The sequence below is a fragment of the Haliotis asinina genome, chromosome 2, assembly GCF_037392515.1.
Source record: "Haliotis asinina isolate JCU_RB_2024 chromosome 2, JCU_Hal_asi_v2, whole genome shotgun sequence".
In the NCBI taxonomy this organism is placed as follows: domain Eukaryota; kingdom Metazoa; phylum Mollusca; class Gastropoda; order Lepetellida; family Haliotidae; genus Haliotis; species Haliotis asinina.
Genome location: NC_090281.1, coordinates 58,934,073 through 58,961,517, shown reverse-complemented (window position 1 = coordinate 58,961,517; position 27,445 = coordinate 58,934,073). Strand labels below are relative to the sequence as shown.

Here is a 27,445-nt window from a genome sequence, read left to right as displayed (position 1 = left end):
GACTGAGAGTATAATTGTAGAACATCTTGATCTGCTTGTTGGCCCTTAAATTATTTTGTCTCCATGCAAATTCCCTCTGTAAACACACCATATGTACACAAACAAATGAATCATTATTAGCAAATGTGTTTTGAAAAACTGACACAAACATTTTCATGCCAGATTTACATGGCTGTACAGAGAAAGCACATTTGGTGAGTTGTATGAATGCACCTCCACCACTTCATAGCTTGATGAAAGACATGCTCATCCTTACATGCAACAATCTGCCTCAAACCTTCATTTTCATGGCATGCCAAACATTCCTCCACCCCACTCAGTACCTCCATCTCACTCCACCCCACTCATTACCTCCGTGTCACCCGACCCCACTCAATACCTCCACGTCACCTTACCCCACTCAGTACCTCCATCTCACTCCACCCCACTCATTACCTCCGTGTCACCCCACCCCACTCAATACCTCCACGTCACCCCACCCCACTCAATACCTCCATGTCACCCCATTCCCAACAGTATCTCCATGTCACTCCACCCCACACTGTAGAACCAACTCACCCCACCCCACATAGTACTTCCATGTAACCCCAACCAACACAGTACCTCCATGTCACCCCATCCTACTAAATAGCTCCATGTCACCCCACCCCACACAGTACCTCCATGTCACCCCACCCCACTCAGTACCTCCATGTCACCCCACCCCACTCAGTACCTCCATGTCACCCCACCCCACTCAGTACCTCCATGTCACCCCACCCCACTCAGTACCTCCATGTCACCCCACCCCACTCAGTACCTCCATGTCACCCCACCCAACTCAGTATCTCCATGTCACCCCACCCCACACTGTAGAACCAACTCACCCCACCCAACACAGTACTTCCATGTAACCCCACCCCACACAGTACCTCCATGTCACCCCATCCTACTAAATATCTCCATGTCACCCCACCCCACACAGTACCTCCATGTCACCCCATTCCCAACAGTACCTCCATGTCACCCCACCCCACTCAGTACCTCCATGTCACCCCACCCCACACAGTACCTCCATGTCACCCCATTCCCAACAGTACCTCCATGTCACCCCACCCCACACAGTACCTCCATGTCACCCCACCCCACACAGTACCTCCATGTCACCCCATTCCCAACAGTACCTCCATGTCACCCCACCCCACTCAGTACCTCCATGTCACCCCACCCCACACAGTACCTCCATGTCACCCCACCCCACACAGTACCTCCATGTCACCCCATTCCCAACAGTACCTCCATGTCACCCCACCCCACACAGTACCTCCATGTCACCCCATTCCCAACAGTACCTTCATGTCACCCCACCCCACACAGTACCTCCATGTCACCCCATTCCCAACAGTACCTCCATGTCACCCCACCCCACACAGTACCTCCATGTCACCCCATTCCCAACAGTACCTCCATGTCACCCCATTCCCAACAGTACCTCCATGTCACCCCACCCCACTCAGTACCTCCATGTCACCCCACCCCACTCAGTACCTCCATGTCACCCCACCCCACACAGTACCTCCATGTCACCCCATTCCCAACAGTACCTCCATGTCACCCCATTCCCAACAGTACCTCCATGTCACCCCACCCCACACAGTACCTCCATGTCACCCCACCCCACACAGTACCTCCATGTCACCCCACCCCACACAGTACCTCCATGTCACCCCATTCCCAACAGTACCTCCATGTCACCCCACTCCACACAGTACCTCCATGTCACCCCACCCCACACAGTACCTCCATGTCACCCCATTCCCAACAGTACCTCCATGTCACCCCACCCCACTCAGTACCTCCATGTCACCCCACCCCACACAGTACCTCCATGTCACCCCATTCCCAACAGTACCTCCATGTCACCCCACCCCACACAATACCTCCATGTCACCCCACCCCACACAGTACCTCCATGTCACCCCATTCCCAACAGTACCTCCATGTCACCCCACCCCACTCAGTACCTCCATGTCACCCCACCCCACACAGTACCTCCATGTCACCCCACCCCACACAGTACCTCCATGTCACCCCATTCCCAACAGTACCTCCATGTCACCCCACCCCACTCAGTACCTCCATGTCACCCCACCCCACACAGTACCTCCATGTCACCCCATTCCCAACAGCACCTCCATGTCACCCCACCCCACTCAGTACCTCCATGTCACCCCACCCCACTCAGTACCTCCATGTCACCCCATTCCCAACAGTACCTCCATGTCACCCCACCCCACACAGTACCTCCATGTCACCCCATTCCCAACAGTACCTCCATGTCACCCCACCCCACACAGTACCTCCATGTCACCCCACCCCACATAGTACTTCCATGTCACTCCAACCTACACAGTACCTCCATGTCATCCCACCCCACATAGTACTTCCATGTAACCCCACCCCACACAGTACCTCCATGTCACCCCATCCTACTAAATACCTCCATGTCACCCCACCCCACACTGTAGAACCAACTCACCCCACCCCACATAGTACTTCCATGTAACCCCACCCTACACAGTACCTCCATGTCACCCCATCCTACTAAATAGCTCCATGTCACCCCACCCCACACAGTACCTCCATGTCTCCCCATCCTACTAAATAGCTCCATGCAACCCCACCCCACACAGTACCTCCATGTCACCCCATCCTACTAAATACCTCCATGTCACCCCACCCCACACAGTACCTCCATGTGACATCACCCCACACAGTACCTCCATGTCACTCCTTCCCCCTCAATACCTCCATCACACCCCAGACTACACAGTACCGCCATCTCATCCTCTCCCACACAGTACCTCCATGTCACCCCTCCCCACTCCACCCCACACAGTACCTCCATGTCATCCCATCCCACTCAGTACATCCATCTCATCCCACCCCACTCAGTACCTCCCTGTCACCCCACCCCACTCAGTACCTATAAGCAGTACTATGGCTGGTTACCTCGACCAACACAAAGCCAACCATTCCAGGGATTCCCATGCTGTCAACATGCAGGCATCCATGAGTCTGAAGAAAGAATGACAATGTAAGTTAAGAAAGCAGCAGCCATTTCTTCATACTTACTCTGCAACGTTAGTTGGGTTTCTGAGAGTCCAGACCTCACTGTCATCATCAGCACTGACATTGTGCTGACCTGGGGATCCCTGGAACACATACAGTACATAGAACCTCAGGTATGTGATCTAATTTCAGGCATGTTACAGAATTTCAGTGTTCTTTTTAACAGAATATAAAGTGTGTTATGTGGATTAGATTCCAGCTGTGTTACAAAATCCTATGTGTATTTTACAGAATCAAAGGTGTGTCACATGAAATCTTAGATACATGATTTAATCCCAGAATCCAGTGTATGTTTTACACAGAATTTGACTTGTGTCAAACAGAATGTCAGGTGTGAGACTTAGATCCGCGGTTTGTTGGAGAATCTCATATATGTCACATAGAATCTAAAGTGTGTCAAAAGGAATCTCAGGTGTTATACAGGTTGTCAGGTGTGAGACTTAGATCCCCGGTTTGTTAGAGAATCTCATATATGTCACATAGAATCTAAAGTGTGTCAAAAGGAATCTCAGGTGTTATACAGGTTGTCAGGTGTGAGACTTAGATCCCCGGTTTGTTAGAGAATCTCATATATGTCACATAGAATCTAAAGTGTGTCAAAAGGAATCTCAGGTGTTATACAGGTTGTCAGGTGTGAGACTTAGATCCCCGGTTTGTTAGAGAATCTCATATATGTCACACAGAATCTAAAGTGTGTCAAAAGGAATCTCAGGTGTTATACAGGTTGTCAGGTGTGAGACTTAGATCCCCGGTTTGTTAGAGAATCTCATATATGTCACACAGAATCTAAAGTGTGTCAAAAGGAATCTCAGGTGTTATACAGGTTGTCAGGTGTGAGACTTAGATCCCCGGTTTGTTGGAGAATCTCATATATGTCACACAGAATCTAAAGTGTGTCAAAAGGAATCTCAGGTGTTATACAGGTTGTCAGGTGTGAGACTTAGATCCCCGGTTTGTTAGAGAATCTCATATATGTCACACAGAATCTAAAGTGTGTCAAAAGGAATCTCAGGTGTTATACAGGTTGTCAGGTGTGAGACTTAGATCCCCGGTTTGTTAGAGAATCTCATATATGTCACACAGAATCTAAAGTGTGTCAAAAGGAATCTCAGGTGTTATACAGGTTGTCAGGTGTGAGACTTAGATCCCCGGTTTGTTAGAGAATCTCATATATGTCACATAGAATCTAAAGTGTGTCAAAAGGAATCTCAGGTGTTATACAGGTTGTCAGGTGTGAGACTTAGATCCCCGGTTTGTTAGAGAATCTCATATATGTCACACAGAATCTAAAGTGTGTCAAAAGGAATCTCAGGTGTTATACAGGTTGTCAGGTGTGAGACTTAGATCCCCGGTTTGTTAGAGAATCTCATATATGTCACACAGAATCTAAAGTGTGTCAAAAGGAATCTCAGGTGTTATACAGGTTGTCAGGTGTGAGACTTAGATCCCCGGTTTGTTAGAGAATCTCATATATGTCACACAGAATCTAAAGTGTGTCAAAAGGAATCTCAGGTGTTATACAGGTTGTCAGGTGTGAGACTTAGATCCCCGGTTTGTTGGAGAATCTCATATATGTCACACAGAATCTAAAGTGTGTCAAAAGGAATCTCAGGTGTTATACAGGTTGTCAGGTGTGAGACTTAGATCCCCGGTTTGTTGGAGAATCTCATATATGTCACACAGAATCTAAAGTGTGTCAAAAGGAATCTCAGGTGTTATACAGGTTGTCAGGTGTGAGACTTAGATCCCCGGTTTGTTGGAGAATCTCATATATGTCACACAGAATCTAAAGTGTGTCAAAAGGAATCTCAGGTGTTATACAGGTTGTCAGGTGTGAGACTTAGATCCCCGGTTTGTTGGAGAATCTCATATATGTCACACAGAATCTAAAGTGTGTCAAAAGGAATCTCAGGTGTTATACAGGTTGTCAGGTGTGAGACTTAGATCCCCGGTTTGTTAGAGAATCTCATATATGTCACATAGAATCTAAAGTGTGTCAAAAGGAATCTCAGGTGTTATACAGGTTGTCAGGTGTGAGACTTAGATCCCCGGTTTGTTAGAGAATCTCATATATGTCACACAGAATCTAAAGTGTGTCAAAAGGAATCTCAGGTGTTATACAGGTTGTCAGGTGTGAGACTTAGATCCCCGGTTTGTTAGAGAATCTCATATATGTCACATAGAATCTAAAGTGTGTCAAAAGGAATCTCAGGTGTTATACAGGTTGTCAGGTGTGAGACTTAGATCCCCGGTTTGTTGGAGAATCTCATATATGTCACATAGAATCTAAAGTGTGTCAAAAGGAATCTCAGGTGTTATACAGGTTGTCAGGTGTGAGACTTAGATCCCCGGTTTGTTAGAGAATCTCATATATGTCACACAGAATCTAAAGTGTGTCAAAAGGAATCTCAGGTGTTATACAGGTTGTCAGGTGTGAGACTTAGATCCCCGGTTTGTTAGAGAATCTCATATATGTCACATAGAATCTAAAGTGTGTCAAAAGGAATCTCAGGTGTTATACAGGTTGTCAGGTGTGAGACTTAGATCCCCGGTTTGTTAGAGAATCTCATATATGTCACACAGAATCTAAAGTGTGTCAAAAGGAATCTCAGGTGTTATACAGGTTGTCAGGTGTGAGACTTAGATCCCCGGTTTGTTAGAGAATCTCATATATGTCACATAGAATCTAAAGTGTGTCAAAAGGAATCTCAGGTGTTATACAGGTTGTCAGGTGTGAGACTTAGATCCCCGGTTTGTTAGAGAATCTCATATATGTCACACAGAATCTAAAGTGTGTCAAAAGGAATCTCAGGTGTTATACAGGTTGTCAGGTGTGAGACTTAGATCCCCGGTTTGTTGGAGAATCTCATATATGTCACACAGAATCTAAAGTGTGTCAAAAGGAATCTCAGGTGTTATACAGGTTGTCAGGTGTGAGACTTAGATCCCCGGTTTGTTGGAGAATCTCATATATGTCACACAGAATCTAAAGTGTGTCAAAAGGAATCTCAGGTGTTATACAGGTTGTCAGGTGTGAGACTTAGATCCCCGGTTTGTTAGAGAATCTCATATATGTCACATAGAATCTAAAGTGTGTCAAAAGGAATCTCAGGTGTTATACAGGTTGTCAGGTGTGAGACTTAGATCCCCGGTTTGTTAGAGAATCTCATATATGTCACACAGAATCTAAAGTGTGTCAAAAGGAATCTCAGGTGTTATACAGGTTGTCAGGTGTGAGACTTAGATCCCCGGTTTGTTAGAGAATCTCATATATGTCACATAGAATCTAAAGTGTGTCAAAAGGAATCTCAGGTGTTATACAGGTTGTCAGGTGTGAGACTTAGATCCCCGGTTTGTTAGAGAATCTCATATATGTCACATAGAATCTAAAGTGTGTCAAAAGGAATCTCAGGTGTTATACAGGTTGTCAGGTGTGAGACTTAGATCCCCGGTTTGTTAGAGAATCTCATATATGTCACATAGAATCTAAAGTGTGTCAAAAGGAATCTCAGGTGTTATACAGGTTGTCAGGTGTGAGACTTAGATCCCCGGTTTGTTAGAGAATCTCATATATGTCACACAGAATCTAAAGTGTGTCAAAAGGAATCTCAGGTGTTATACAGGTTGTCAGGTGTGAGACTTAGATCCCCGGTTTGTTAGAGAATCTCATATATGTCACATAGAATCTAAAGTGTGTCAAAAGGAATCTCAGGTGTTATACAGGTTGTCAGGTGTGGTAAATTATAGCCGCAGTAGGCTATACCTGCATTACATCACATGTGCGTTACCTGAGATTTCAGGTGTGATAATTAACAGACGCCCATAAGACAGCATGCATGATGACAATACATGCCCCATGACAGTCCCAGGTGCATCAAGGTATCAAGTAACACCCTTACCTTTACATCTGACACTGACGGGGTCTTCTCCACCAGCTGGAAGAACTTGAAGCAGAAGTCCTGCTCGGCTACACACACACGCTCCAACTCACTCAGCACTTTCTCCAGGGTCTACAACAACAACACTAAGCCTTATCATATCTACTTAACGATATATTCCAATCCATTATTTGTGAGCATCATGCAATAGTACCTTTCTGATACGTAAAAGTTCAACACAGGTTATGCAGAAAAATAGCTCTGATACGATACTGTAATAGGCCAGCACTGATACTGTAATAGACCAGCTCTGATACTGTAATAGACAAACTCTGATACTGTAATAGAACAGCTCTGATACGATACTGTAATAGACCAGCACTGATACTTTAATAGACCAGCTCTAATACAATACGGTAATAGAACAGCTCTGATACTGTAATAGAACAGGTCTGATACTGTGATAGAACAGCTCTGATACGATACTATAATAGACCAGCACTGATACTGTAACAGAACAGCTCTGATACGATATTGTAATAGACCAGCACTGATACTGTAATAGACCAGCTCTGATATAATACTGTAATAGACCGGCACTGATACTGTAATAGACCAGCTCTGATACGTTACTGTAATAGAACAGCACTGATACTGTAATAGAACAGCTCTGATACTGTCATAGAACAGCTCTGATACTGTCATAGAACAGCTCTGATACGATACTGTAATAGAACAGCTCTGATATTGTAATAGAACAGCTCTGATACGATACTGTAATAGACCAGCACTGATACTGTAATAGACCAGCTCTGATACGATACAGTAATAGACCAGCACTGAAACTGTAATAGAACAGCTCTGATAGGATACTGTAATAGACCAGCACTGAAACTGTAATAGAACAGCTCTGATACGATACTGTAATAGACCAGCACTGATAATGTAATTGAACAGCATTGATAGTATAATAGAACAGCTCTGATAATAGCAGTGTATGAAAAGTAAAAAAACAGCCACACATCAGACTACAAAATGTTACCAGCACAAAATGGATTTAGCCAGATCAGACAAAAAGATATGGTGAACCCAGAAGAATGGAATATCAATTTTTTTTACAAGACCACTGGGCTGGTTAGGTGTACATTCACACCGTCCATCAGAAATCTAGACCATCTCAGGATTGGCCATATTTAATACACTGGTAATAGAACAGCTCTGATAATGTAGTAGATCAATTCTGATAATACAACAGAACAGCTCTGATAATGTAGTAGATCAATTCTGATAATACAACAGAACAGCTCTGATACACAGCTACGTTCTCACTCATTCTACACAGGGTCACACATCTACTATTCTACATCACAAACTCACTTGTTCAAAGGGTCCACGTTGAGCTAGGTCCTGATCTGATCCCAGTGATGCCCTGTCAACACTCTGCATGGACGATGATCTGCCACGGAGCTCAGAGATCTTCCCTAGACTGGTGGAAGAACCAGACAGCTTGGGGCCCATGTTCAGTGTAGCTGCAGAGCACAGAGGGCTTAGAGTTGAACATAAAACATACCTTGGATGGAGGTGGGAGTTGGACATGGTTCAAGTCTAAGGATACATGTCTACTGTCTCTGCCAGTTTAAGCAAAATTCAGAGGTGAGAAAAATGTGAAGTGTTATGAGGCTGTGTGATGCAACAAAGGTGTAGCCAGGATTTTAGAGAATTGAGGGTGTACATAAACAATGAAATCCGAAGGTTAGTGGGAAATGCTCCTGAGAATTGTTTTCTAGATCCACCCCTCAACAATGTATCCCCTCCTATTCTGTGCACGTTTAGGGTCAGTGACATTCTATGGAGTGCTAGTTAAGACTGTGCTACAATGACCCTGAGAATGTAGTAGAAAAATCTGCTATCTCAAATTACCAGAACACCAGTGATGTGTGATAGGATCATATAAACTGTCTAATCCTAGCTGTAACCTTGATACTATCTGGTCCTTAGCAGTGGACACCTGCAACATTAATGACTTACCATATTTATTTCCCTTTTCAGATTTTCCCATAAGTCTCTGCTTGGCATTTTCCAGGAAGTCTTGTAATTCCCTGGTGTACATCTTCTGCATGTTGACTGTATACACCTGGTCAACATGAGTTATAAGTGATTATACAACACATGGATCTCTCCTGTATATATTGAGCCGTATTCCCCCTCATCTTCCTTTCAGATCCATGTGACCCCGGAAGGTCCTGGGGTAGAACAGGCCTTCAGCAACCCATGCTTGCCACAAAAGGCAACTATGCTTGTCGTAAGAGGTAACTAACGGGATCGGGTGGTCAGGCTCGCTGACTTGGTTGACACTTGTCATCAATTGCGCAGATCGATGCTCATGTTGTTGATCATGGGATTGTCTGGTCCAGACTCAATTATTTACAGACCACCACCATAGAGCTGGAATATTGCTGAGTGTGGCGTAAAACTAAACTCACTCACTCACTCACTCAGATCCATGTAAAACATCTTGAGGTGTATTTTATTCCACACTTTGCATGTTATCAAGAAGCACAGTTTGCTAGTCATAGTTATTCAAATGAGTATGTTCACAGCATTCATCAAAATCCATGTGAATATGTCCATATATATTGAAAAATCATTGAGTGTTATGAGACAAAGCTGTTACATGGAATTATTGAAAGAAAATTTCTTTCTGAATTTGTTAGAAGACAGCCTGTGTTTTATGTAATATTGGGGCTCCTTTCACAAAGCAACTGTTACTAAGGCTAACTGTAACTCCCATTCTTTAACACTGCACTAAGGTTACCTTAATGACTAACAATCACCCAAGTGCTTTATGAACGAAGGCCCTGATCTCTTCATGCCCTCACTCCCCACACCCTAAACAAGTGGACCTACCTTGGCCAGTTCTTCAAACACGGCGATGTCAGTGTTCTTCAACCACAGCATCAGGTCTGCATAGACAACCAACTCCCTCTGCATTGTGTCGTGGATTGGCATCTTCAGCTCCCCTGAGAAACGACTCAGTGTTTCTCCCAACTCATTACCCTAGGGTTAGACATATGACATGGACCAGTAATTACTATGAAAAATCACAGTGCACATATGTGAAATAAACAGAGCTGAATGAAGGAGATATAATCTAAAATGCCTATATATGGAAATGTATACTGCATGGCAATATTTTGCAAGTAAATTTGACAGTTCAACATACTGCAGACTAACCTGGTGTATGAAGAGATTGTTGAGGTGGTGAGCCACCCGCTTTGAGAAACCCATGGACAGCTTGCTGAACCTCTTCTGTTGTTCCTCCACAGCCCCCATCCTTCTCAAAGCTGGCAGGGAACAAAACCAGGCATTACAGCAAACTCTGGGCTTGCAGGACAAATTTGGTCACAAATGCAACCTGATTTGTCTGTCTGCTTATGACTTAAAACACGTTGCTACCAATGAGTGAGTGAGTGACTTTAGTTTTACGCAGCTTTTAGCAATATTCCAGCAATATGGACTTCACACATTGTACCCATGTGGGGAATCGAACCTGAGTCGTCGGTGTGACGAGCGAACGCTTTAACTACTAGGCTACCCCACTGCCCCTTGCTACCAAGGAATTGAGAATAGGAGTCTTTTCAATATGGTGAAGAATTTGATATTCTCAGTAACTAAAGGTTCAAAATCAACCCAAAGCCTGTAATAGATTCCCAACACATATAGCTTGTAACAGATCCCCAGCACATATTGCTTGTAATAGATCCCCAGCACATATTGCTTGTAACAGATCCCCAGCACATATTGCTTGGAACAGATCCCCAGCACATATTGCTTGGAACAGATCCCCAGCACACATTGCTTGGAACAGATCCCCAGTAGATAATACTTGTCAATTCAGCCAAATAAAATGTGGACTAATTGGTTGGAATGTGTAAACAGGTTGAGAATGTGAACCCAAATACTGTAAGTAACTGCTCAAGCTTTTTAACATGTGCCACTTTAAAATCAGCTGTGTAGATGCTGTCTTCATAACAAGAAACATCCAATACCTGGGTGTATATCTGCATTCATGCACTTGAGTAATGCCTGTGCTGCCCGTGTACACTCGTAGATCCCAGTGGGTGTTGCCAGGTCACCATTCACCAAGGCATCCACATGCTTTACGTCAAGATCAAGCTGGTTCTGTAACATACATGTGTTTCCTTGAATATCCTCACCAGCATAAATGTCTCAGCAAGTGCTACTGTAAACTACCTAATGCTCTGCTATGGCAGGCTGTAAATTACCTGAAAGACCATTCAATCAATACACACCACCACATTATCCAGACAGGCAATACAGGCAATACACACCACAATACACTCAGGACAGGCGATACAAGCTATACACACCACCATACTCTCCAGACAGGCGACACAAGCTATACACACCACCATACACTCCAGACAGGCGATACAAGCTATACACACCACCATACTCTCTAGACAGACTGTACAAGCTATACACACCACCATACACTCCAGACAGGCAATACAAGCTATACACACCACCATACACTCCAGACAGGCGATACAAGCTATACACATCACCATACACTCCACACAGACTGTACAAACTATACACACCACCATACTCTCTAGACAGACTGTACAAGCTATACACACCACCATACTCTCTAGACACACTGTACAAGCAATACCTGATACCATACTCTCCAGATAGGCGATACAAGCTAAACACACCACCATACTCTTTAGACAGGCAATACAAGCTATACACACCACCATACACTCCAGACTGTCGTTACAAGCTATACACATCACCATACACTCCAGACAGACTGTACAAGCTATACACACCACCATACACTCCAGACAGGCAATACAAGCTATACACACCACCATACACTCCAGACAGGCGATACAAGCGATACAAGCTATACACACCACCATACACTCCACACAGACTGTACAAGCTATACACACCACCATACTCTCTGGACAGACTGTACAAGCTATACACACCACTATACTCTCTAGACAGACTGTACAAGCAATACCTGATACCATACTCTCCAGATAGGCGATACAAGCTATACACACCACCATACTCTCCAGACAGACTGTACACACTATACACAACACCATACTCTCCAGACAGGCGATACAAGCTATACACACCACCATACTCTCTAGACAGACTGTACAAGCTATACACACCACCATATACTCCAGACAGACTGTACACACTATACACACCACCTTACTCAACAGATGAGATATAAAAGCTATACGCACCACTACTTTCTCGAGTTCCTCCAGCAGCTGCTGATGGTTGATGTTCCTGATCTTCACCAGCATGTCCTTGTCCCGCATCACCTCCATCTGCTCCTTCACATTCTGCAACAACAACCAATCACATGCTTGTTCTTAAGGGATGGTATTTATTTATATGATTAGAAAATGAAAAAGAATTTCTTACAACTGGCACTTTCGAACAAATGCTGTACAAGTAGTGAAGCCATAATATACGTCCCTAAACAAACTGTCCTCTTGCATAATATACATACTAGAGAAACAAATAAAGGAAGTCAGGAAAATTCAACCCTTCCTTTAATTTTTTCCAGTTTTCCTCAGCAGCTTTGAATAGCACTGTGGGAGGTAATCTGAGAAAAAAATAAAGGAACATTGTCATGAAGTGGTGCTCTCCTTCTGCAACATTGTTACAGTATCAGTATGCAAATAATGATAACTGCATCCATAGTTCATTAGCATGAGGGTATTTCTACACCTACCAAGGCTGCAAATAGTGAAATATGATGAGAACAGTTAATATCAGCTGCACATCAAGTAATTCCTTGACCTATGTCCCTATGTCTGATTGACAGATGATACACATGACACACCAACTTCCAGTGATGCAGGTACATTGGACCACTAGATGTTTACTATGGAGAATGCCTGAGTATGGTGTGTGAAGGATTAGCACACAGAAGACTTTGGAATTTAAAATTCATTTGTTTAACAGCCTCACACATGTTGGATATGTCCAGACCAGATAATCTACTGATGAACAACATGAACATTGACTGTGAAATTGGTATACGATGACATGAACCAATTAAGTATGTGTGCATGATCACCCAAATCTGTCAACTTCCTGTTATGACAAACATGAGTTGCTGAAGACCATTTTACCCCTCTGGTCTTTGAACATCTTTACACATAAAGATAACCTCCATAATGGCCACATCTACTTTAACACCATACTTAAAAGTAACATTGATGCTTCCTTTAAAGGTAAGACGACCTCTTGATCACCCCTTTCTCGTGACAGGTGGCTGCCATGGGGGATCAAGCAGGTATGAACTGAGTTTACTTTTACGCTGTACTCAGCAATATTCCAGCTACATGCGGCTTTTGTACATAACTGAGTCTGGATCAGGCAATCCAGTGATCAACAGCATGAGCATCATTCTGCGTAATAGGGTACCTACGATATGTGGCAATCAAGTCAGCGAGTCTGACCACCCAATCCTGTTAGTCGCCTCTTATGACAAGCATGGGCTACTATAGGTCATGGGTTGTTAGGTACAGAGCCTACCAGCAATATGTTATCATACGAGTCCAGCTTGCGCTCTATCCGCTCTGCCTGTTGGATTCCCTCGTCAAGCAGCCGCATCAGATTCAGCACTTGGTCCTCTGACCCCATAATGGAGTGGATGTTGGCCTAGGAGTGAGGCAGCAATAGATATAATTAAGACGTCAAAATATTTTGCAAATGCTTTGTATAGAGCCCATTTATACCTTATAAAATGTGCAATTTATCTAAAACTCTGTTGTGAAAATAAGGACTGGTTTGCTTGTTGTTTGATTCCACACTCAGCAATATTTCAATGGTGATTTGTTGATGAATTGTGTTGGGTATACCCCAAGATGCAAATTCATCGACCAGTCAACAGCAATCAGGCAGTGGTGTCTTTGGACCAAGCTTTAGTGACTGGATGAAGCAACTGCTTTGTACCATTCCCATTCTGCATTATAATTTTGAAATTTGTGAGGGATATTGGAATTTATAATCATTCTGTTTTAGATTGCCGCAAGTAGGATAATACTATAGACTGCATTACACTGTAACAAATAGTGCATGAAGGTACTAAAAATCTGGGATGATATAATTTCTGACATAACTCTCGCACAAGCTGCTAATGTAATGGAAAATGAAACTACTGTGTTCAAGAGATTACATCCATTTGAGACAAACAATTCGCAAAAATTTCAAAGAGAAAATCAGAAAGTTGCTGTTCAAGGCAGTTCAAAACTGTGGTGTAACTATACAATATACCATGGCTGAGATCAAAGGGACCACAGTCAGGGCATGGTACAAAATTGGGATACGATGACTGATCAAGACATGAACACACTTACATGTTAACATAACTGTTGCATTTATTCTTCACACAATAATCCAACTCCAAAAATGTTCAAATTTGAGAATTCTCTCATTAGCTATAGACCTGTAACTGAATATTTTCCTCAAAACCCATAGAAACATGTTAACCTCACCCCATCCAGGACAGACAGCTGTCTGGAGAGCTGGTCAGTGAAGGTCTCTGCGTTGCTGATGGCCACCTTGCACTCGGACATGAGGAGTTCCAGGTCTGACTCCTCCTTGGCGGATAGAGCCTGGTAGTCCTCGTCCTCGATGGAGATGTCATCCCCGCCCTCAGACTTCTGGTTTTGGTCATGAGGGGCTGTGATGTCTGGAGAGGTAAATGCACATAAACTGGGGTCTCATTCCATATGTGAATTGGGCCACAATGATTTAGTTCGATTCATCAAAATCGAATCTGACCCCTTAGTTCAGATTTTCGATAACCATAATCACTATTATGATTTGATTTTTAAATACCTATATAAATTACTTACACACATACAGAATGTAATTTTGATTCCAACTAAAGCAGTTTTGAGTACTGAAATAAGGCCAAAAGTGACTGGTTGATGCCGGCGTTACTATCCAATGACAATTGTTGCTAGTAGACATCGCCCAGATAACAATAGATTTCCTGTGAGAAGATGACTCTGATAGTTAAATGAAACCTTGTTTTTACTTGTTTGAAGAATTGAATAAAAAATGATTGAATCGATGGCCCAATATCCAAAATTGAATCGAATCTAGGTCTGAGTGACTCAGTGCAGCAATATATGTGAAAATTAAAATTATTACAAAGATCTTTCATGGATAAATCTCCTTCTTAATTCTTTGAAACACAACATTTTAGAATCATTTTCGACGCCTTCATCAGGCAAATTATCATTGTATCAGAAATAACTACCTGGATAGCCATATCAGCATTTCATAGCACAACACATAAATTTACATAAGACATGAACATATATCCCAGAAATTCTACTCATATAGAAATGAATGCAATCATCACTGTGGAATGTCCAGGAGGAAAACGCTTCACTGTTTATTTCACACATGGTACCACTATGCATCAGCACACTCCTGATAAAGACGTACCTTCAAGCAGTCCTGGCGGGACATTCACAAACTCTGGTTTCTGTATCAGATATCGCTGACTCAGCTGAAATAGGAAAAATCATTGGAATGTCAAACAATAATCACTGGTTTTTAAGAAATGTACACATACAGGTATAAAGTAATCTTAACGGTCAGAAAGAGAACTAAAGAGTTCATCAGTGTCTACAAGCCATCAAGAACTCAACACTCCTCTGAGTCTGATCCATTCCTCTTGTCCCAACCAGTATCCACAAGCATAATGGGCAGCAGAGTCTTCTCTACTGTTGCACGTCAATTATGGAGCACTGTACCATCAGAAATGGAAACCATCATCTGTGAATCCACTTTAAAACACCAAATCAAAACCCTTCTGTTCAGAACTGCTTACAGTACTTGACATTTTCCCCTCTCATTCTACTGATTCCTACACATGCATCAGTGAGTACCTTGACACATGGACACTGTACAAGTGAATTATTACTAAATTATTATATATCATAAATGTGGTATTTTGTCATTACGTACCCTCCATAAGCAGGCAATGAACGACTCCTTCTCATCTATACTGCTGGCCACCCATTTGTACAGTTTCTCAAAGTTCAGGTCAAATTCAGCTGTCTCCTGAAATGGATATCATTCTTGTAGATGATATAAGGGATAATAAACGACCTTCCATGTAATAACATTTTTACTAAACGAGTGAATGATTGCTACTAAATCTTTAACGAGTTTAAAAAAAATGATATTTCACGGAAGCGAGTTTAGTATTCTGTTTATTACTCGCCAACATAAATTGACAGAAACTGCAGCGAAATTCCCTACAGTGTGAGGACTCTCAGCTTTCCGTGAGTTAAAGCAATGTCTAGTAAAATTGCGACATCGGCATTAGCACTGACGTCACAACTTTGAACCATTTTGAAGTTATACGTCAAGCAGTATTACACTAGTGCAATATTGCCGTAAAATATTACACTGCAGTATCTTCGACGGGTGAGTAATAACAGCAGTAATCACACAGAATCAGCACAATCGCTTCCAATGTACTACCACATGTATGTGTGTATGAACGAATTCTGATGCATAAGTTGTGGTGACTTGGAAGTCAAAAGACTTCATAACAAAATTGTTTCTTATAATATTTCTCCCAAACATCATTTTAACTCCTCAACATCATCTAACATATTTGGATATCAGTAAGCAGTAGTCTGAACGCAAACTAGTCACATGTAAATTAGAATTTTGGAGTCCACACAACATATCGTTATCATGTGCTATAAAGAAAAAGATAAACTTATTATAAAATCATGTTTCAGAGACTGTAATCCTGACACAATGCAATGATTGTTCAAATTAGATCCTCACTTTGCTGGCATTCTTCCCATCGACAACCTTGAGGTCTCTCAGGAGCCATGATAATTTCTTCTTGTATGACTCTCCTCTGTCAGCCTTCTTCACCTGATACACACGGGCCTGCACGGGACTCTCTGTGGTGTTCACTGAAGATAACATGTACACTGCAGGAGCACACTCAGATCACATTACAGGAATGCAACCAACAGAACATGTTCACATTTACATATTGTAATCCATGACAAATTATGTTGCTTAGTAAATCCAAGTACACAAATATCTTGAATTATAAGATTAAGTTAAAATAGTGGCCCAACTCATCTGAAAACATTTCTTTCTAGACAATTACTGACTCATAGTTTCAATGTATTTAACAAATATTTAGGTCAAGCTGAAAGTTTTAGAATGACTCCAATGCATCAATCTCATTATGGAGCAAATGCGCCTCCTTGCACATTCAATCACTACTCTGTCTCTCTGATCATCGACAACTCACAGACAGCACAGAGGAAACTCCCTTTCTTCTTCTTTGGAGCTTTAAACACATAAATCAATCCAATTAACCGTTCATCATTTGGAAGGAAAAGGTCACGGTTCAGTGTGTGTTTAATGGCTGCCATTGTCAGGTGTCATCAACCTGCATCAGAAAAAGAAAGGTTTGTATCTGGATAACACCATATGTTTCATACAATCCATCAGAAATCCAAACTATAGTCATCTGAAAAATATTTAGTAAACCATCAATTGATCATTCATTTTTCTTTGAGATCTTGAATAGTCACATGACTACATCCATGTGTCCTGCAAGAAAATTAACTATATGATCATATTTACCAGTCAATGACATGTACACACTGAAAAACAGACACCATTATTTCTATATCCAAGCTTACATTTATAGCTCCCATAAAACCTGACATCACTTAATAATAACATGGACTCTGATAAAAATGCGCAAAAATGGAAATAAGTGAATGAATGTTGCTGAAAAAGTGTGTAACTGTAAATAATCATCTAATTTACCTAAGAAAGCAAACAAACAGTGAGACTGACACAACTGTTGGTGAATGATTGTTTCTGTTAAAATCTCTAAAAGAGAGTAAAGGTAGTACATGATCTCTGCATGATAGCCCTAGTCTGACCACATTAAGCCAACATTATTGTAATGTAACTGAACATGCACGTTGCTCTCGTGTTGGATCATGAATCTTGTTAAAGCACGATACTGTACTGCCAGTGCCAATAATGCTTATCACTGTCATCCGAACTTGCAGACGAATTTTCAAGTGTATGTGTAATTGCTACTCTATCATTCGGTCTTGCTTCATGACAGATGCGAAAACAAATACTACATCGAACATGTTGAACATTAAATATCGTCATGTAAATACGTAACTTACTCATTTCTCATCGATAATCCGGAATACACATGATTAAAAATGTTCACCCAATCTAATGCGGAAGCAGGATTACTCCCCTTTCAGTGTTAGATGTGCACGCACCATGTACTTCCGCGTACCTGCTTCCTTCCGGTCGTTGCCTGGCGATTGTAAACAATTCGTATTCGAGAGCGGTTAGTTGGTCATTGTTTGAACCAACCAGCCGTGATCGTGTGTGTAGAGTGGATCACATTACGGGTTTTACGAGGGACATTTGACAGATACTGACTGACAATGGCGACGGGCCATATTTTGCCAGGATATGGAGACCCAGTCTCAAGACTGAGGCGCGTGAATTCGACGGGGTACCCTCTTGACAGTAACACTCTGCTGCAAATGGAGGCAAATTACAAACTCAGGGACCTTGATTTCGACAGAATCCGGGCACAGGCGCGTCATATGTGGTCGAGGAGGGATAGGGAACCAACAACCTACAACCACTTCCATTCAGGTCAGGAACTGCCTCCAGAGGAACAGACAAGATCCAGACCGACATCGCCAACAAGGAGGAACAAGCCGCATCCTCCGTCGTAAGTCTGCTAACATTTACTGATAAAGGAATATGCCATAAGATAATTTTCCGGAAAATATACTGATGATGGGTTCGGCCTTGACCATATAATAATTGCATGGTCTCTGGTTGAACTCGGCAGTAGAATTTGGTGTAGAGCTGTGCTTTTGTGAGGAGACCAAGATCCTGAGCTGACAGTTAACATTAGGCCTAGGACAACTCGAAACCACTTTAGTGCATTCCTTTATTTAACCTACAAGTAAAAAAATGTTAATGAATCATAGTCAGAATCAAGACATGAATATAGCACTCAAGTAATTATAACTACTACGATTTACAGTTCGTGATCGCTTTTGGAGACTGCAAAACATAATTGTTATTTGAAGGTGGTAAATTTTTAAAATGGTCTCTGATTAAGTGACAGCCGAGAGTTCCATAGTAAAGGAGATGCTCTTGCTAAAACTTCAATGCTCACAGTTATTGGTCTGTAATGCGTGAACGCGTATTTATTCTTTTACGTAAAATAAGTGATCCTAACCTAAATAACTGTTTCAGAAGTAACCCGAAATAATAAAGAAGTCGTTATCGATAGATGTGTTCAACTCGTCAAGGATAACGCTAGTTTACTTAACCATGGAGAAAAGGAGTTATACTAAGTTTCAACCTGTAACTGTACACATGAGAGAGATAGCGTCCAGCGCGCGTTGGCACTGCCTGTATTATATCCACGTGAAGTAATCCCGTGGGTTAATCTTCTAACACTGGTGTTAACACGCAAAGCCTCCTGATAAGTAAAGTGATACCGTTGTCAGAACACTCGAGAGATTAGCAAATAGTACAGAAGGGTATATTATGACTAATATATCTTGCCTCCGATCAGAATGAGAATGACTCACAACGTCCGTAATAGCTAAACCCCACACAGTCCGTCAGTACTGTAGTCATAGCTGTAAGAATCTCACAAGTGCACGAGTCAGTACACTAAGGGACAGATTACATGTACGAAGTGGAGTCATCCTTTTGAGTTTTGACTGGAAATAAAAATATATATGACGTGAATTATCACTCGTTTTGCTAACATTCGGGTTGAGAGTAATTTTACCTCTTTGGTATTGATGGTTAGGGAATATATGGTGATAGCACATTTCAGTAACGATTATTCGATGATTTTCGGCAATATTAGTACATATCACAAGCAGACTTCTGTCATTTATTCCAGCTTGTATTCAAAAGATGTTATTGAAACAAATTAGACTACATGTATTTCAATACTGTGTATGTTATAAACCGGTTTCATTTTCTTCTTGTAGAGTTTTCCTTACCAACCGACTCCATTATATTGAAGGCTACCACAACCCGGACACAACCCTGGGGAAACAGTGCTACAGAAGTAAGCATTGTACAGAACGTCACTACCGCTGAGTGTCATTAATGTATGGTGTCATTAACGCATCGTGTCACTAATGCATGGTGTCATTAATGTATGGTGTTATTAAGTTATGGTGTCATTAACGCATGGTGTCACTAACGCATGGTGTCACTAATGTATGGTGTTATCAAGCTTTTGTGTCAGTAATGTATGGTGTTATTAAGGTATGGTGTCACTAATGTATGGTGTCATTAACGTCCGGTGTCACTAACGTATGGTGTCACTAATGCATGGTGTCATTAAGTTATGGTGTTATTAAGTTATGGTGTTATTAAGTTATGGTGTTATTAACGCATGGTGCCACTAACGCATGGTGTCACTAATGTATGGTGTTATCAAGGTTTTAAGTCAGTAATGTATGGTGTTATTAAGGTATGGTGTCACTAATGTATGGTGTCATTAACGTACGGTGTCACTAACGTATGGTGTCATTAACGTATGGTGTCATTTACATACGGTGTCATTAACGTATGGTGCTGTTATCTGTCTGTTTGTCTGCTTGTCTATCTATCTGTCTGTCTATCGCGACTACATAGCGCCATATCAAGAATAAACAGCTCTGTAGCTCTCTGACGGAGAATTATTGGCTATTTGCTTCACAGAAATAGTCAGCCATTAGCTGTGATTTGAATGACTCCCGATCATGGGATGGTGTCAGATGTAGCTGGAGTTCCATACACAATTTTGATCCGGAAATTTCGAAACAACGACTGGTGATTCAACTGTATTTAATTTCGTTTCAGTAGTACAATTTGTGTTTCAGTCGACGCTAGTCTACCGCCAGAAGAGCAGTATCAACGACGTCAGACACGGCGTAAATACGTCGCCGACCGCCCATCAACGTCACTAATCAACACATACAAGGATCAGTATGTACGTATATGGCGTGCACTTTTGGGGGGTTGTGATACATGAAATGTATTACGAATTGTTCTTACATTGTCTGCTATCACTGTTTGTCCTCCACAAGCGCCTTAAACTCATTCGTGGTCGTGTAATGCGAGATCGAGTGTAAAATCACTGTTAACTTCTACGTTTACCGTCTCCAACAGGGAATGAAGAACGTCCTGGGTCCCGTTGCAGCACAGGGAGCAGAGGCGTGGCTCAAAATAGCGGATGATAAAGGTGGGATATAAATGATTTTATCTTGTCTCATACATATATGACAGTTTACGACATTTTCTATGTGGAAATGCTGAAGTCCTGTACACCTTAACACTGGGGTGTTCGGTAAGATAAATATATACTCATGGAAAAAATGAAAGGAACGCATGTTTCTTAGGGCAATTCAAAATTTCTGTTTACTAACTTCAGCGCCATGTATTACCGTTTTCGTGGAGAGCAGTTCACTCAAATTCACCATAATGTTTTCCTGCACGTGCACTACATGCTCCTGAAGTTACATGCACTTAGATTTACACGTTACATGTATGTGCACTGTCAAACACAACTGTTAAAAACATTGTTAACATGGCGAGACAGTACTTAACTTTGGCACAGAAATGGGAGGCAATTGGCATGGTTAATGGTGGAAGCTCATTACGACAGGTTGCAACAACTTATCACAAGTCTGTTAGGATGATATCCAGACTTTGGAATCTCTATAGAGCGACTGGTGACGTCGAAATGAGGCGTGGTCGGGGACGGAAAAAGAAACCACCCCACGGGGTGACCGGACCCTACGCCTTATTGCTCTGCGAGACAGGTTCAAACCCTCCTCCAAAATCAATACGGAATTCAGGCGAAGAACAAACGTCAGAATTTGTTCACGTACAGTGCGTAATCGTCTTAAATCGGCTGGTCTAAAAACCCGCCGTCCATTGGTTGGAATCAACATGACTGAGCAACACAAGCGCTTGAGACTGCAGTGGGCACGGAACCATGGAGGAAGAACCGTACGTCAATGGAGAAACACCATGTTTAGCGATGAGAGCAGGTACACACTAGACCATAATGACGGTCGAATTCGAGTTTGGAGACGCGTTGGGGAACGTCACAGTGCCTGCACCATCAAACAGCATGATCGTTATGGAGGGGGCTCTGTTATGGTGTGGGGTGGGTTTACCTTTAACCACAAAACAGATCTTGTGCGTGTTGATGGCAGGATAACAGGTGTACGATATCGTGACGAGATCTTGAACCAGATTGTGATCCCCTTTTTCGCGTACAGCAGGTCGAATGTTCGAGTTCCAGCATGACAATGCCCACCCTCACATCGCTCATGTTTGTTGGGACAGACTGAGGGCTGCAGGTGTCCGGGTGTTGCAATGGCCGGCTAAAAGTCCTGATCTTAACCCCATCGAACATCTTTGGGATGTTCTTGGCCGCAATGTTCGGGACAGACCTGTTCAGCCCAACAATTTGGATGAACTTTTCATGGCTTTCCAGGAAGAATGGCGTAGAATTCCGATTGGTACCACCCGTACACTCATTCGCAGCATGTCACGACGATGCCAAGCAGTTCTCCAGAGACATGGGGGACACATCCGATATTGATTTTCATCACTTGACATAAGCCTTTTCATCTGTATGAACGTTTCTCTTACCGATTCAAAGATTTAAAGTCACAGCTGTTTCATGCGTTCCCTTAAGTTTTTTTTCCATGAGTATATATACGTTGGTCCCTCGAAGTTGATGTGCCCTCTACATTTCTGTATGTTCCCCTCGCCCATCGGGTTCATGGAACATAAACAGAGAGGGTACATCATTCAATGTCCCCCTAGTGATCAGTGAACAAATTATAATATACAGTCAACAACTTTTATAACGACTCCGCTTTTTCCAAAGTGACTCACCCTGTTATACCGAACTAGACTTAGTGGTCCCTGAGAGTTTGTTACAACCGTTTTAACTGTATTACTCTTTGATCAGTTATCTGACACGAAGTAATCGGTGATGTTCTCATGACCCTCATATCATATTGAAACCACTCTGCAATCGTACGTCGAAATATTCCACATGATTCCATGTTGGTCGTAAGAAGCTTAAACATTATGGCTTGGTTTCTGCAGGGACCATATACCGGTATATGGTCTCTGGCTTTTGCACAGGCAAACCGTAACGCAAATAAGGTTGCGCAACACAGAGAAAAATTACCAGTCTTCGTATGGAAAGACCGGTCATTTTCCTCTCTGTTGCGCAAGCGTATTTGCGCTACAGTTTACCTGACCTGTGGTTTACGTTATCATTTACGAATTGCGTAGATTGATGCTCATTACGCCAGCCTCTGTTTTGTCTGCTACATGTTTGGTTCGGTACGGTGTTAAACACCAAATCTTACCGCACATCAAACCTTCTGTTTGACTTTGGTTCCATGTGTTGACAGACAAGGATGACGTCATGATGGCGGTACAGGGAAACCTTCAGCAGGAAGTCTTGCAGGCGAACAGGGACGCCCTCAGACAGGTAGCAATGTACTTATATCTTTATGTACTTGTAGTATCTGTGAATGTCATATATTGATAGAATTTTACAGCTGAAAAATGGAAATAGTTGCAGTAGTTTTAAATACAGTACGTGGTTGGCCAATACTGGGTTGCATAAGTGCACTTGGTTGTATAAGACATGTCTCAGTGACAATTTCTGTAATTAATACATAATGGGTTAGCACGGTACTGAGTTCTAAGGCACAAATATGTCTGTCTGTCTGTCTGTCTGTCGATTCCTGTGCTTACAGTTTTTATAACTCTTAACATATGGGGTTTTTTTTATTCTTCAACCATGTTTCATAGTAGATGAGGTAGTGTAGTGGTTATGCTATAATGCAGAAGGAATGTGTTCGATTCTGCACGTGGGTACTGTGTGTGAAGTCAATTCCTGGTGTTCCCCGCCGTGATATTGATGCATATTGATAGTGATATATCACGTAGCCGCATTCTACGTTATTCTACCAATGTTGCAGCCATCACCGTTCATGGCCCCACGACCCAACACAGCGTACCCGTCACTCAACAGGTTCCTGAAGTATGCCGGAGCAACGGGTATGTGTTTAGGACAGACAGACAAGTCACTAATCAGAAAACAAACAAGAACCATCATTTTTCTAAAATTTTCTTCTAAACGTACAGTTTACAAATGTATTGACACTTCACCCCAGGATATATATGCTGAAATTTACACACTGCAACGCGTACATTCATTAGGACTACTCAGTGAAAACGCGATTTCAGTCAAAACCTCATTTGCACAGAAAGCAACAGCCTGCCTATAAATGTACATACAAAAACATTTCATTTCAGAATCCAGCTCCATGGCTCCTCTTCTGAGACCTCCACACGCTGTCATTGGCTACAGCGGGGACATGAGGTCACGTGACATAGAGGCGACTAGGAGAGTTCGGCTGTTGGCTGATTCCGGTCGGGGGGACTTCCTGCTACATCCCGATTGGCCACCAACCCTGCCCCATCATCGAGTACCTTGACCACACGGAATCTCCTGTCTGGATCCTTACTGCTGACTTGTAGATAGTACTGTTAGGTTTGCTGATAACGTTGACAAGTAGCGATGAGACTAGCATACATAGGAACCCTCAACGACGTTGTAGAATAGGATTTCTAGTTCCAGGAAGTCTGTATAGGAGTTGTAAACCCAGTCTGTGCCCACTTCCTCTTAGACAGACTGCCAGTCAGAAAGAACCGCATGTATCAAAGACTTTGAAGAACCAAAGACGCCATTTTGTGATAGATATTTAGATTTCATTTTATGAGAATACAATTCTCATATATTTGAACAGACAGCAGCATTATGCTTCCTCACGTATATCTTGACAAACCAAGAGTGTTTTAATACATTTACACATACGTTTCTTTGTTTCTTGATAAGCAAGCCAAAATGTTTCTATGTGATCGTAGGATGTGTACTATTGTACATTTATGCACTGTTTTGCGCATGCGTTGTTCGATATGTAAGATAGTCGTAATGCAGGAATCGCCGAACTCGAAATCTTAGTCACGGTGAAAGAATATATTGTGGAACTGTCTGACACCGATTCCAAGTTATGGAGTATGCTGCCGGAGTATGTGTGTGACGGATAAGGTCCTCATACTTGCGCTGCTGAAACGTGACAGTTTAACCGCTGACCTTCTTTACGACCAGGGATGCTCTTCCGGAAGTGATGGGAAGAAAGCACGTGCTTTGTTGTTACTAATACAGGATGTTACGACCCGAGCTATGTATGCTGTGTAGATTTACCTGAATGTGTATACGAATGCGTATACCCTATAGGCGTATGTGATAAGGCATTATCGTAATAATACACCCAGCATTACTGTACTTACTCCAGTATTACTTACTCCATATGTATGCTGTATTCAATACCCGAACCCTTTACATTAGCACTTCCTCTTGTCATCCATACACTGGTGATGATGGTTGATGATGATGTCATTATGACCATTTAGACCCAAATACTATTTTGCCAAAATGAATTCACAGAAATATTCTGTTGATGAGAGCTTTTTTCAATAGAACATATGTTTTGTAATAACCTTTAAAACTGTGACTTAGTTTTCTTGAATAAAGGATATGAAAGACCATGAACTGTGTTGGATGTCGTTTTCAAAAGGTGATACACCGATGACGTCATAAAACTTGTGTCGTTTGTCAGCTGAAACAGATGCCAATGCGAATGTGATAGGTAAATCGCGCAGACAAGTGTAGGAAAGGAGAACTGAAGTGATTGTACCTCCTATTCGCAGAAATGGTAAGCATGTCCTTTTCCTAGCCGCAATCTACAAATTTATATTTTATACAAACCAGGACAAAACTCGCATGTTAATGTAACACGGCAATGTAAGACATTCAGCAGTCTTCAGACAGAGTCTATTCCCCGTAAATGGTAAAGTTGTACGAATGGACCATGAAAATCAGTGACGACACCAGGCTCTTCTGTTAGCACCAACCATTCAATCATTTGGTGTAATGAAGTAAGTATCTGTTGCCTGACGCCGCACAAAAATACCCGTCACGTGACCTTAGGATGTAAAATAAACCAGAAACCAAGCTATCATTTAACCACAACATGCAGTCACACGGTAGTACATTTATGGGTATACTCGTCTACTGTGTTTTTAAAAAAAATATATTGCATTGTTTCACGATATCCATATTCTACATGCTATTTAGAATATGGGTGTCATGAAAGAATTTTGTCAGCTGTGAAGATTCGGATGGTCACGTTCCCTGACTAGGTTGACACGTTTCTTCTTATCCCAGTCGATGCTCATGCTGTTGATCCGTGAAGATCCAGCTACAGTTGATCTTCAGTAGCCAATGTTCATCGTAGGAGGCTACTAACGGGATCGGAAGGTCAGGTTCGCTGGCTTGTTTGGCACGTCATCGTAACCACATTTCGTCGATCGGTGCTCATATTACATACACATGTTTTGCAAACAAATGCTTTAAAAAAAGATGATCTAATATAATTATAACAGCCTTAAACAGCTCAGAGGAATACACAAATCTGCGCGGATCTCCGAGTAAACAATACAACACAAAGAAAAATGTAAAAAGAGACATAAAATCCTGACATCGGAAAAACTGTAACGTTTCCACTGTCTTATAACACGAGGACAATATTTGTCTTGTCTCTTGACTCGACTGCATGTTCGGTGGCATATTCTGGATGGTGTGACGGGATGGACGTCGACGTGCGTACACGGAGCTCCGAGAGGGATGGAAATTAGTATGTGTTACTACTGTCAGCGTTCCAAATTGTTTCCTCAGTTCGAACATGTATTGGTGGACCATGGTTCGATGCATCGATGCGTAGATGAATGTACTACGATTACCGCGACGCTACTACAACTAATATTGACAATGATATTCAGCCCCCACACTGTACTCATGGTATCATGGTACGTCTTGGTCACAGGCGCCTACTACGAATCTATTAACTAAGCCCCAGTGTAACATCCAGGTCCCTACTATATATGTAAACATGTAAAGGTGCCGTAAGTATACAAAACAAGGTCGTCACCGTTTCACTTCACTAACTCCGACAATCTGATTGGCTAACACATTACCCTGAATGAATGGATACGAATATGTGTTTCTTTGAAACAATATTTTCACTCGTTTTTAAAATTATTCTTACCAAGATAAAACAACAGAAAGTGACATCGTAGATGAAAGAGGTTTGAAGTTCCCTCTCATTTTCGCACGTGCATTTGTTGTCATTTTGATCAACCAATGCGATTGC

At 42.2% G+C, this 27,445-nt stretch overlaps 2 protein-coding genes across 3 annotated transcripts in view; one reads left to right on the top strand and one right to left on the bottom strand.

Moving 5' to 3' along the window:
• The window catches only part of LOC137274014 (exocyst complex component 1-like), a 29,930-nt gene extending 11,570 nt beyond the window's left edge, over positions 1–18,360 (bottom strand). Inside the window, exons 1-15 of one of the 2 annotated variants that reach the window (XM_067806965.1) lie at positions 18,269–18,360; positions 17,365–17,505; positions 16,881–17,014; positions 16,044–16,139; positions 15,519–15,582; positions 14,555–14,751; positions 13,593–13,718; positions 12,287–12,388; positions 11,039–11,171; positions 10,224–10,333; positions 9,897–10,046; positions 9,018–9,123; positions 8,367–8,518; positions 7,011–7,121; positions 3,115–3,194 (exon numbers count right to left, since the gene is read on the bottom strand). In XM_067806965.1, the coding sequence (XP_067663066.1) occupies positions 3,115–3,194; positions 7,011–7,121; positions 8,367–8,518; positions 9,018–9,123; positions 9,897–10,046; positions 10,224–10,333; positions 11,039–11,171; positions 12,287–12,388; positions 13,593–13,718; positions 14,555–14,751; positions 15,519–15,582; positions 16,044–16,139; positions 16,881–17,014; positions 17,365–17,488 (1,685 nt within the window). In that variant the 5' untranslated portion in view covers positions 17,489–17,505; positions 18,269–18,360. The remainder of the gene's footprint in view (positions 1–3,114; positions 3,195–7,010; positions 7,122–8,366; positions 8,519–9,017; positions 9,124–9,896; positions 10,047–10,223; positions 10,334–11,038; positions 11,172–12,286; positions 12,389–13,592; positions 13,719–14,554; positions 14,752–15,518; positions 15,583–16,043; positions 16,140–16,880; positions 17,015–17,364; positions 17,506–18,268) is intronic. The other variant, XM_067806964.1, reaches the window with a different exon arrangement.
• Positions 18,361–18,399: 39 nt separating this feature from the next.
• Positions 18,400–25,785, top strand: LOC137274008 (uncharacterized). The gene is made up of 7 exons (XM_067806959.1): positions 18,400–18,837; positions 20,129–20,208; positions 21,011–21,120; positions 21,300–21,372; positions 23,573–23,652; positions 24,149–24,227; positions 24,486–25,785. Exons 1-7 carry the CDS (start codon positions 18,542–18,544, stop codon positions 24,665–24,667), a joined length of 900 nt encoding a protein of 299 aa, XP_067663060.1. The 5' UTR covers positions 18,400–18,541; the 3' UTR covers positions 24,668–25,785.
• The last annotated feature ends 1,660 nt before the right edge of the window (positions 25,786–27,445 follow it).